Below are 12,359 nucleotides of genomic sequence, written 5' to 3' on the forward strand. Positions count from 1 at the left end.
ATCGTTTTATGAAGCCTCTTGAGACTTGGTAAGTATGACTGGAATTCTCAACTCCAATAATACCAGATTAGTTATTGGACTTCAAGAACCATGGCAATTACAAGCACATGATGACTGTAGTTTAGATCTGGCGACCGATGTCTGTGTCAAAAGATACGGACATTATAAGTTTTATCTAGTGCAGTCAGAGTGCGTAGTGAGAACATTAAGTTCAAAGAGAGAATACGTCCCCTATCAATATCGTGATTGTAGCATCTTCTATATGCTCTGAGACACGTCCCCCTAAGTTTCCTGATGGGTATCTATCTAATCTGGCCATTGCGTTGACATGAAAGAGCTAAGGATGCACGGCATGAAAAGTCATGATTGTCATGTATTTTTGTAAAAGCTGATCCCAATTGCCTTTCGTGATATGCTTCCTGAGCATGCGTGGAATGCGTTGAAGTAGTCACGACATACTACGAGTAAGTGTATAAATAGAAATAGGTTTTTCAAATCTTATTGAGAGTTTGAACATATATATTTATATGTATTCTTATTTTTTAAATACAAGTCGTTCTTGAATGAACTCTACTAGCACTACCATTCGGAGGATCCCAACACTGATCTATTAGTAGCAACTGAATTCAAGAATTGGTTCAAAGGCCGTGTCAGTGTCAAACCTCATCAATTGTGTTATAACTATGAAATGGTCATTCGTCAATTCTCTCTACTATGTGAATTGTAGGAGAAACCCGAATCGAAATGCATGGACGAGCTGTTGAAGTTGCATTACTCGAATCCTATCACTGAGGTGACAACATTTCTGTGTTTTTTCATAAATGGTTACAATTTCTACACTAAACGTCACAACATAGGCAAGTCAACTATAAATAGTGGGGTGTGTGGAAAAGCTCATCATATATAGACACAGACAGTGATTTCTATGGGATACTCGAAGAGATAATTCAGATAGATTACCCACTTAATTTGAACATACACATCATTTTGTTCAAGGGTTCGTTGGGTCAATCTAATGAGAGGTAGAAGATACACCCTAGTTAAGCACTAAGAATCCTCTGTCTAACCTCTTCCACAATGAGTCCAGCAAGTGTAGTCGATTCTCGCTCAAACTGTTCAAAACGTCTTAAGTTTCGTTCTTTCCGAATACGATACACACAAAGCCAGTAGCGCATAATAAGCCAGGTTAATAATGTGTTGCCCTCTCCATTTTCTTGTAGCCCAATCTATGTCCATTGGCCAGTCTCGATTCGGCCAATTGAAGTGAATTTTTAATCTATTTTTTTCATATAAAAAGTATTTAAAATTTAATCACCTTTCAATTATCCAAACAATTTAAAATTTAATCACCTTTCAATTATCCAAACAATTAAAACTTATTGTTCCACCTCGCTTTTTCCTTTCCCTCCCCTTTGAGTTTCCATTTCCTTTTAGTCCAAGACATTGTTGCTTAATTATATATTTCTCAAACAAGACAAGTACAAAAATAAGTCGCCAAAAGCGTTAAACATAGTTGGGACATCGACGCATCAGTTCGCTAAAACGTAAACTGCGTTATTTAAACCGCTGGCCCGTCTTCTTGCGCCATTTCATTCACCTCTGCAAACGATTCTCCCTGTCCCACCGCCAACTGCCCCACATGCACATACACAGAATTGTATGTATATATATATATTTAGGTGTATATATAGATGTCATCATTCTTAGATGGACAGAGTAGTATCACTGGATCCGATCATCACCACCACTCTGTTCATCTTCTCATTTACGCTGATCATGAGCAATACTATAGTCACAGCAGCTGCTTGCACCCCGAAGGACTCGGGCCCTGTGATTCCCACGACTCCTCTGATCACGTTTCTCGAACGGGTTCAAGAAGCAGCTCTGAAGACTTATGGGCACAAGGGCTTTGATCCAAAACTGTACGTCGATATGTCACTGAAGCAAAACCTCTCGACAACAGTCGCAGCCTTTGACAAACTAACCAGAACAGCGAATGGTTCGATTTCAGTGGAAGAATTGAATGGTTTCCTGGAGAAATATTTGGGTGGGGCGGCGGAGGATTTGGTGTATGTGGACCCGGTTGACTTTGTGGCGGAGCCCGAAGACTTCTTGCCTAAAGTGAAGAGCCCAGAGGTGAGGGCTTGGGCCTTGGAGGTGCATAGCCTCTGGAAGAATTTGAGTAGGAAGGTTTCGGGCCAGGTCCTTGAGAATCCCGATTTCTATACTATGCTCCCTTTGGAGAACCCTGTTATTATTCCCGGGTCAAGGTTCAGGGAGGTTTACTATTGGGATTCTTACTGGGTGATCAGGTTGGTTTATTTTTCCTTTTTCTTTAATGTTTGTCTTTTACAAATTTTACTGCGTTTTGGTGATGATCAATCCGTGATAATGAATAGAGTATAAATTGAATTATATTATTTAACAAGAGGTCTTGTGTTTGGGTCTTATCTATGTGGAACGTTTACTCTACTTATTCTAGTAGTTTCTACTTTATTTTCTTTTAGACGTATGATAATGCAGTTTGGTATGCGTGCTACATCGGTTGAATGCATGGATCTTCTGTAGTCTGTTTCTTTTGGTTGAGTGCATCATAAGAAGATATATTGTGGTGCAGGGGGTTGTTAGCAAGTAAAATGTACGAGACGGCAAAAGGGATTGTGTATAATCTCATTTCCCTCATAGATGAATTCGGTCATGTTCTCAATGGTGCAAGGGCATACTACACGAATCGAAGGTAAATTGTTGTTTTCAAAATCCGAGTAACGATCATCTTATGTCTCAGCCTACATCTTTTTTTTTTCATATGTTACTAAGTTCATCTGACCCTTTCTAAGTGCATAAAACGCTTCACTCATATGATCAAAATCGTAAATGCTATCAACCGAAACTTTCTTTAATTCTATGTCTTGTTTAAAGTTCTTGTCAAAATTGCAGCCAACCTCCTTTGCTGAGCTCAATGGTTATAGATATATACAATCGCACACATGACGAAACCTTGGTTATAAGATCACTTCCTGCATTGGTGAAGGAGCACGAGTTTTGGAATTCAGGTAGAAGTAAAGAATATTTCGTCGCTTGATCTGCTGTATACAGTTGTCCTCTGTTTTCATTCCTTTTAGTCATCATGCTGGCACATGTTTGGAGTGCTTTCTTGAAACGAGGTATGTCTATGTGTGTGTCTCTGTGAAATAAAGATCTGTTCACTCATTTTGTGCTATACTTTCATTCTTGAAGGGGTGCATCAGGTGAATATCATGGATGCTGATGGTACGAATCACAGTCTAAGTCGATATTACGCATTGTGGAATCAACCAAGGCCCGAGTCATCAACTACTGTACGATCTTATTTCAGAAAGTTTGTTGTCTGGAGCATGATGATAAATTACATTTCCCATTTGCTTGAACAGATATTCACTTTCAGGATAGGGAAACAGCTTCGAAACTCTCAAATAACTGTGATAAAACACAACTATATCGTGAACTAGCGTCCGCTGCTGAATCTGGGTGGGATTTCAGTACCAGATGGATGAGGTAGTATATCTCCTCATCAGTTCTTTTCAACAGTTCTCAATTATGTTATTGAGCTTTTTTATTGATTATAATAATTTGCAGGAATGAGTCTGATCTAGCAACATTAACTACAACATCAATTATACCTGTGGATTTGAATGTATTCATTTTGAAGGTAGGATCAAGAAATTCCCGATAAAATGGATTGCATGACTTGTCGTGTTTTATGTGTAATATTACATTTGTGGTTTAGATGGAGCTCGATATATCCTTTCTGGCACATGTTGTCGGAGATGCTGTAACGGCTGGACGCTTTAGTGAAGCTTCTCAGGCTAGAAAAAAGGCCATAAACTCTGTTTTGTGGAATGCGGAGATGCAACAGTGGCTCGATTACTGGTTGAGTGACTCCAACCCATCGAAGGTGATTTATCAGTGCTTAGCTTGATAGTAATTTGTCTTTCTGTTCCTAATCTTCATTTGGGGTTCAGGAGGAGGTGTATACATGGAGACGTTCAGGCCAGAATCAGAAAGTATTTGCGTCAAACTTCATTCCCTTGTGGATCGAACTGTTTAATTCAGGTTATTTGTGTTCAATCTCTTATGTCTGGTTTCCAAATGCTACTTCTGTGCATGCAGAAGCTTTTATGTTAGTGTTTGGATTGATGATTTGGAATTTTTGATCTTTCCAGATTCATTACAATGAATTCATTGTACATGTTTCGATAATTTTATGTGACAAAGGTTTTCATAAATCTTTCTACACTCATATGATTTTGAATCCATTAATTGTGTTGTCATTTAAAAATTCTTCTTTTTTTCCGAATAGTTGGCTCAAGTCCAAATTCGTCCATCCAAATGACAATTGATTGAGGCTTGGATCTCATATTTTTGTTGTCTCATATCATTTACAAGTTTTTACACTACATACATTAACTCGCATACGGGTCATCCAAGAACTTCATTTGTCTAATTATACATGTCATCTTTGACGAAGAAGTGTAACGGAATCTTTTCCTGTTTTGCATGCATGAAGATGTCAAGATGGTGGATGATGTCGTCCTAAGTCTACAAAATTCCGGTTTGGTTCGCTCGTTTGGGATTGCGACTTCTTTGACAAACTCGGGACAACAATGGTAAGTCGGTTTTGCACTGTTCTCGACTTGATTTTCTTTCTGTATGCATAAAAATTTTACTCCTACACATTGTTTTCAGGGATTTTCCTAATGGTTGGGCTCCTCTCCAGCACATGATCGCCGAAGGCCTTGTAAGGTCAGGGTCAAAACACGCAAGATGTGTTGCCAAAGATATTGTTGTTAAGTGGACCAGGACAAACTATGTGGCTTATAAGAAGACTGGAGCGATGCATGAAAAATACGACGTGGAAAAATGTGGAGGCTTTGGAGGGGGCGGGGAATATATACCCCAAGTAAGTGATGTTGCATTTTGTTATAAAGTGTGATATTGTTCTTTAAGAAAAAAAAAGAAGATTGTAAGATCAAAAAATAAAAGGGTTTATTGTAATTTACTCATTTGCAATATCACAAGGGACTTACTTGCATTTTCCCCTTCAAAAAATATTAAGAGCTTGTAAACTCTCAATACTAGCATCTTAAAAACTCAATTATGCTATAACAGGCACTGAATCAATTTCTTGTATTGAAAAGGAAATTTATAGCACTCTTCCAACTTACATTCAGCCATATTTGTCTATGTTCCGGTGCAGACGGGATTTGGCTGGTCGAACGGAGTCGTCTTAGCATTCTTGGAGGAATTCGGATGGCCAGAAGACCTGAAACTTGACTGTTAATAACCAAGAAAAGCAAAGTGTTGAGGTTCTAGACCGGTAAAGTGTATTAAGAAAGCCGAAATAATATTCACTAAAATGTAGTGAAATTATTCCACAAGAAGAGGTTAGATTCAGGGGATACAGTAAATAGGTAGAATTGTTGATCCATGTGAGACTTCTTTTCTTATACAATAAATTGGTTTAATTCACTTCTGTTATTTCCATTGAAATTGCAGCAGTAGATACATTTGAAAGTATTGATGAGACAATGCGGTTAACCTTTACACAGAGCATATATCAATGTTTGAAATGTTGAGCCTGCTTTTATGTAGCAGTGAGTGATCTGTGGGGATTATGAGCTAAAACTGTCTTCTCTGCTCATTGTTAACAAGCTATACCTGTACTATTTATAAATTCGGGTAAACATCACTTTTGGTTCCTCAACTGTGTCATTTGTCCAGATTTGGTCGCTCATGTTTCCCTCTCATTAGACTCAGTCAGGAAAATTGCAAAATTCATTTTGTATAGGGAGTGGCAATTTTGGTCCTATACGATTTGTTTTTCGCTATTTAGTCCTGTAATTAAAAAAATGGGCGATTTTGATAATTTTTTGCCGGAAAATGTCACCTACACTTAAATTTGAGGAAGGTTCATCGCGATTTTTTCTGAGACTGTAGTGGATATCTACATACATTGGTAGAGGCGGTGTAGAAGAGAAGAAAAAATGGGGATGATTCGAAGCAAAAGGCATGTCAATCTTCCTCCTCCTCTGATGTAGGTCGCACAAAATCTGGATCGGGTGGCTGATGTAGGTCCCGAGGTCGGGTCCCAAAATCCTTCTTTCGAGCTTCCTGTTAGTGAGTCCTGTGAACAAAGCAAACGTAAGACTAGCCGGGTAGCCCCCAGCGAAGGCCCTCCGATGCCTAAGTTAGAAATGATAGGTCACGGGTGGTGAAAAGAGGTCGAATGAGACCAAGAAAAAGATCGGTAAAAGTAATAAATGTGTTGTTTGGAATAATCATAAATGAAGATATATATAATTGTACGGTACCGTCTGGCTGTGCGACACGTGGCACCGTTGAGATGTTGCCACGTCATCTAATCCAAAGGCCATTACAAGGGTTGACAGTGGGCATGGATCAAACGGGTCGGGTCGGGCGTGTTCATACGCGCGGGTCTTGTCATACATATAAAAATGCATTAAAAAATAGGGGTATTTTAGTAATTTAGTAATTTCCCTCATCATTATTTCCCCACTTCTTTTAGTGTCATTAATGACACTACGAGAAGTGAAACAGGTGCTTGTTAGTCAGTTGAATCACCACCGTCAGAATTGTTGACGTGTCATCATCTGATGGCATGTGAAAAGGCGCGCTGCCTCAGATATCCCCCTATATATAGTCCCTCCTCCTTTCTTCAGGTACTTCTAACCCTTCTTTTATTCCTGCTTTTAATATCATGTCTTCTAGGTCTAGGAACGTCTTTGATCCTGTTTCTGAATCTGCATTGAGGTCCCGTTCGAGTTCGATTTCGGGGTCGTCCGCGACCTTCCCAAGTCTGACGAGGCGCCTTCCGCAAAGCGCAATGTGTGGCTAGTAGCCCGCTGACTACGTTCGCCAATCTTCACACACTCCCACTCGGCACTAACGGAGCGCGCCGATAGGAATCACAATAGGGAGGAACAAATCACACAACAGTAAATTGCACGCGCGATTTCAGAAATGAGCTGAATTGATTCTGAAAAATGCGTATACAGTAAACAACAATGCTAAAGCAAGGGGATCGCCTTGAGGGGGACTCTAACACGTCACTAAATCAAGCTTCTTGAACTCATTCCCCCTTATAATAGGCTTAAAAAAAATAAATCCTATTGTCTACACTAGATAATAGAAAAGCTGAAAATTGCACCTCAGGAGACGTAACGTCCCCCTGAGCAATCTAAACAACAGAAAGCAAATAACAAAGCAGTAAAAAACCAACTCCTAGGACTCTAAGACTGCGGATGTCCATCGTCTGTCGGTGAAGGTTGATTGGTCGGCCATGTAGAACGATTGAGTGGCCGAAGTGTACGTCAAGGGTGCCAATTATGCGGGCGACCCTTGACATCCTCCCCCACCTGAGATAGCGACGTCCCCGGCGCTATGGAAGCATGGTACGCTTCGACAAGAGGTAAAAACGTCTTTAGGTTCGTCACTCGCTCCCAAGTGTTCGCCTCGCTGCTGCATCCCCTCCATTTCACCAAGTACTTTGTATGGTTTCTCTTCGTAGTACTCGTCACTCGGTGATTTAGGATTGCTTCAGCCACCTTCTCGTTCATCTTCGTCAATTCAAGTTGTGGGCAGCTGGGTTGATTGCGGGTGTCGTCCTCCTTATCTGCTGAATACTTCTTCAATTGGCTCACATGGAAGACGTTGTGGATCTTCCACCAGGACGACAACTCCACCTTATACACCACTGTCCCAATACGCCTAACCACAAGCAAAGGGCCAACATACTTTTGCATCAACCGAGGGTATCTCCCCCTTGATGACTTGAATCTCGAATCCGGGACCTTCACCAGGTCTCCCGCATTGAACTCGATGAAGCGACGATTCCGAGCTGCATACTTCTTCATCCGCTTCTGAGCTGTCTCCAGGCAACTTCTAGCGATATCAACATTCTACTTCCACTCCTGAGAGAAACTTCGAGCAAGAGGGGATCTCACACTTTATGGGGTGTCAAGAGTGTGAGGAAAGAGCGGCTGTTGCTCAGTAACAATTTCAAAAGCGCTCTTGTTGGTGAAGAGATCTTTTGGGCATTGAAACACAACTGAGCGACATTCAGGAGCTTCACCCAATTCTTCTACGTACCTCGCACAAAGTGCCGAAGGTAGTCCTCCAACATAGAATTAAAGCATTCTGTCTGACCATCGAATTGTGGATGATAGCTCGAGCTCATGGAAAGTGTGGACCCGAGGAGTTTGAACAGCTCGGTCCAGAAGACGCCAGTGAAACGGGAGTCTCGACATTGACAATATCCTTTGGCAGTCCCCAATACTTGACGATGTGCTTGAAGAAGATATGAGTTGTCCCTTCCGCCGTAACATGTTTGGGTGCTGCGATGAAAGTAGCATATTTCGACGATCGGTCTACCACGACGATAATAGAGCCTAAGTCCCCGACCTTAGGCAATCCAGAAATTCCCATGGATGCTTTGGGATGGGAAGTGGTTGTAGCAAACCGGCCTTCTTCTGATGGTCTGCCTTGTCCTGTTGACATATCAAGCAAGTGCAGACATACGTCTCGACATCGTCCAGCATCTGTGGCCAATAGTAGGCCCTCTGCACCAAGGCATACGTGCGCTCCTGTCCTTGGTGTCCCGCCCAAAGAGTGTCATGGCATTCTGAAAGGAGTGATTTTCGTAGCTCCCCGCCTCTCGGAACATATATGCGGTTTTCCTTGGTCTTCAACAATCCATCCTCGACCCGAAATTGCCGAGCCTTGTCCTGCTCGACAAGCCGAATCAGGCCTTGCGCTGCGGGATCTCTCAGTAGTAACTCCCGCACCTGATCTTTCACATAGATAGCAGCCGCGCTAGAGGAGAGTGCTGCTATCGACTCCAAATTCACCAAATCCGCCCTGCGGCTCAAGGCGTCTGCTGCATGGTTGTTGGAGCCGGCCCGGTACTCCAACACAAATGAAACTCTGACAGTAACTCCTGCCAACGTGCCTTCCTACTGGTCAACTTCGCCTGCGACATGAAATGACTCACTGCAGTGTTGTCCGTCCTGACCACGAAGGGAGAGCCTAATAAATAATGCCGCCATAGTCGAGTGCAATGAACTACGACCAACAACTCCTTCTCGTGCACTGAATAACGCATTTCGGCATCCTTCAACTTCCTACTCTCAGAGGCAACTGGATGGTCGTCTTGCATTAGAACTCCTCCTAAAGCAAAGTTTGAAACATCTGTCTCCACCACAAATGACTTCGACATATCTGATAAGGCTAACATAGGATCTGTCACCATCGCTCTGTTCAAATCATCGAAGTCTACTTGGCATTGGGGCGTCCAATTCCAAGTCTCTGTCTTCTTCAGTAAGTTCGTCAAAGGTCGTACTATTTCGGAGTAGTCCTTCACAAAAAGCCGATAATAATTCGTCAAGCCAAGAAATGCGAGCAAGTCATGAACATCACTCGGCGGTCTCTACTCTTCAATAGCCTGTAATCAGAATGCGTCCTCTCTCCACAATGTGTCCTAAGAAACTGATACTCTCCCGAGCAAACGAGCACTTCGACACCTTCACATATAGCTCGTGCTCGCGGAGTCTCGTCAGAACCTGCCGCAAATGGTCCTCGTGCTCGACCAAGGTTCTATTGTACACCACAATGTCGTCCAAGTACACCACCACAAACTCGTCAAGAAAACCATGAAGTACCTGGTTAACAAGCTCGTCTGGCATCACGTCCTCAAACTCTCTCAACAATCTCTTAATACCATCGGGGATGGGCCCTGACACTTCTTCCATCTCCTCAAAACGAAGAGTGCACAAGTAGGATGGCTCATTCTGCTAGCGACCCTTCTCAAACTGCATGATCGACAAATTCTTCTCTCCTGTGCGTCTGGCCAAGGTAGGGATGACACACGGTTTCGCTCCCATTATCATCAGCGAATCGACATGAGGTAAGACCGCTGTGCGTGTATCCCGTAGAAATTCAAGCCCGAGGATAAGCTTGAAGTCATCCATCACCACAATATAAAGATTGATCTTGCCCCATAAGCACCAACCTTAATCAACACAGACTTGGCCACACCGACAATGGGTTGTGTGCCGAGTTGATTGCCTTCACACGCCCAACTCCCTTCTCTAGCACGAGCCCGAGTCTCGCCACTTCGGCGTTTGCAAGGTAGTAATGAGAGGCTCCAGTATCAATCATGGCACGGATCGGCTTGCTATGGATCTTCACATCAACGAATATCAACCCTTTCTTCCTAGGATTCCGGGACTAAACTTCTTCTTCTTTTTTCGGCTGTTTCACAGTAAGAGCTGGGGCAGTCTTTCTCGCAAGGGGTGGCACAACTCTCTTTGCCGCCACCGTGGACAATGTACTACACCATTGGATATGGCACCCAAATTGTCCTCATCCTCCTCCGAGTCCTTCTCGCCACCTGCCGATGCTTGTGGCTCCACATTCTTCGAGGGCGACATCTTGTCGGTATAGGTCGCCAGTGCATTCAACAATTGTTTCTTCGGGCAATCTCTGAATCTATGCGGACCATCGCATAGGAAGCACCCGCTACTCCTCTGCTGTGCTCCCTGCCTGAGCTTGTTCCTGCCTGAACCGCCTTGTGAGGTATTCTGAGCGTGGGGCTTCTGCTCTCCCCCACCTCTGCTGAAGTCATTCCTGAACGATCTCGCTCCACTCGGCTTATTCTGCGCATGACTAGACGTCAACTGCCTATCTTTCCGAGTCTCTAGGTTGAAATCTGCCAACCGTTTGGCAGCTGTCATAGCCGATCTCAAATCAATCACCCGTTGGCGCTGCAACTCAATTCTCGCCCACGGTTTCAAGCCTTCCATGAAAGCAAACAGCTTGTATTTGTCCGACATATCTCAGATATTCAGCATCAATGCTGAGAAAACTTTCACATATTCCCGCATGGAACTTGTATGCTCAAGCTTTCGCAATGCCCGCCTGGCATTGTACTCAACATTCCCCGGGAAGAACTGCTCTCGAACCGCCTCCCGTAGAAGAGCCCACGTATCAAGCTGCACTTGATGGGTCTGGATCTCCGCATACTTGGTACACCACCACAACTTAGCGTCACCAGTCAGATACATGGTCGCAGTCGACACCTTCCTAACCTCGTCATGCACATCTACCGCAAGGAAGTATTGTTCCATGTCAAAAAGGAAGTTCTCTATCTCTTTCGCATCTCGAGCACCGCTATAGGCCTTCGGTTCCAAAATTCGAAGCCTAGCACCACATCATGAGCAACAACAGGGGCGTTACTCACTACACGCTGGAGCAAACCAATCTGAATGGACATCTGCTCCATGTCATGCCGCATATTGGCAATGCCATCGCCACCAAATATGCCAGCCATCTCCTGAATCACCTGCCGACATTCGTCCAACTCCAAATTCAACACCATGATCTCAGATTCCAGGGAAGAGACCTTCTCCTCCAATTCGGTCAACCGGGAATGTCCGTCCTCCGGGTTCTCAGCTCTCTTTGGGTGAAGCTGCGTGTCGCGGGCTCTCCAGATCTTGCCCTGACACCTTCGCAGCAGCAACATTCGCACGCCTCAGCCCAATCTCGACACGAGGCTCTAATACCACCTCTCACGAGGCGCCTTCCGCAAAGCGCAACGTGAGGCTAGTAGCCCACTGACTACGTCCACCAATCTCCACACACACTCCCGCTCGGCACTAACGCAACACGCCGATAGGAATCACAATAGGGAGGAACAAATCACACAACAGAAAATTGCACACGCGATTTCAGAAAGGAGCTTTATTGATGCTGAAAAATGCGTATACAATAAACAACGATGCTAGAGCAAGGGGATCGCCTTGAGGGGGACTCTAACATGTCACTAAACAAGCTTCTTGAACTCATTCCCTCCTATAATAGGCTTAAAAAAATAAATCCTATTGTCTACACTAGATAATAGAAAAGCTGAAAATTGCACTTCAGGAGGCGTAATGTCTCCCTGAGCAATCTAAACAACAAAAAGCAAATAACAAAGCAGTAAACGACCAACTCTTACGACTCTAAGACTATGGATGTCCATCGTTTGTCGGTGAAGGTTGATTGGTCGGCCATGTAGAACGGTTGAGTGGCTGAAGTGCACGTCAAGGGTGCCGAGTACGCGGACGGCCCTTGACACCAGGGGAGGTCGCTGGCACATCTCATGACCCCGTTTCCCCCGCGCCTGCCTCTTCTCATTCCCATATCTCGGAAGAAACTATAGATTCGGATGATGTACCTATTCTTCAAAAATATTCTGATATGATGCAGCAATAACCCTGGTTAGGAATTGTAAGTACTGTCGAAACACCTATAGTACAGTTAAA

The 12,359-nt window shown here is 43.6% G+C and overlaps 2 protein-coding genes across 4 annotated transcripts; one reads left to right on the top strand and one right to left on the bottom strand.

The window, feature by feature from the left end:
- The first annotated feature begins 1,534 nt into the window (after positions 1–1,534).
- Positions 1,535–5,738, top strand: LOC105164504 (putative trehalase). 3 transcript variants are annotated; one of them, XR_016066028.1, is made up of 12 exons: positions 1,535–2,312; positions 2,618–2,737; positions 2,938–3,053; positions 3,238–3,338; positions 3,425–3,534; positions 3,616–3,688; positions 3,767–3,934; positions 4,002–4,092; positions 4,547–4,646; positions 4,726–4,939; positions 5,237–5,450; positions 5,536–5,738. XR_016066028.1 is itself a non-coding variant. In XM_020694177.2 (11 exons), exons 1-11 carry the CDS (start codon positions 1,708–1,710, stop codon positions 5,318–5,320), a joined length of 1,782 nt encoding a protein of 593 aa, XP_020549836.1. In that variant the 5' UTR covers positions 1,535–1,707; the 3' UTR covers positions 5,321–5,508. The 3 variants fall into 3 exon arrangements, 1 of the variants encoding a protein (XP_020549836.1); XR_016066029.1 differs by having other exon boundaries at positions 5,539–5,738; XM_020694177.2 differs by lacking the exon at positions 5,536–5,738 and having other exon boundaries at positions 5,237–5,508.
- Positions 5,739–7,370: 1,632 nt separating this feature from the next.
- Positions 7,371–7,913, bottom strand: LOC148787719 (uncharacterized). Its single transcript, XM_088881344.1, has one exon. It carries the CDS (start codon positions 7,911–7,913, stop codon positions 7,371–7,373), a length of 543 nt encoding a protein of 180 aa, XP_088737470.1.
- Positions 7,914–12,359: the final 4,446 nt, after the last annotated feature.

Source organism: Sesamum indicum, linkage group LG6 (genome assembly GCF_026168435.1).
Source record: "Sesamum indicum cultivar Baizhima isolate 11 linkage group LG6, ASM2616843v1, whole genome shotgun sequence".
Taxonomy (NCBI): Eukaryota; Viridiplantae; Streptophyta; class Magnoliopsida; order Lamiales; family Pedaliaceae; genus Sesamum; species Sesamum indicum.

Coding starts and splice junctions, on each gene's coding strand:
- LOC105164504 (XM_020694177.2), top strand. CDS start 1,708: ATGGACAGAGTAGTATCACTGGATCCGATCATCACCACCACTCTGTTC. Junction 3,339..3,424: donor GGCCCGAGTCATCAACTACT/GTACGATCTTAT, acceptor ATTCACTTTCAG/GATAGGGAAACAGCTTCGAA. Junction 3,935..4,001: donor GTGACTCCAACCCATCGAAG/GTGATTTATCAG, acceptor TTTGGGGTTCAG/GAGGAGGTGTATACATGGAG.
- LOC148787719 (XM_088881344.1), bottom strand. CDS start 7,913: ATGAAGAAGTATGCAGCTCGGAATCGTCGCTTCATCGAGTTCAATGCG.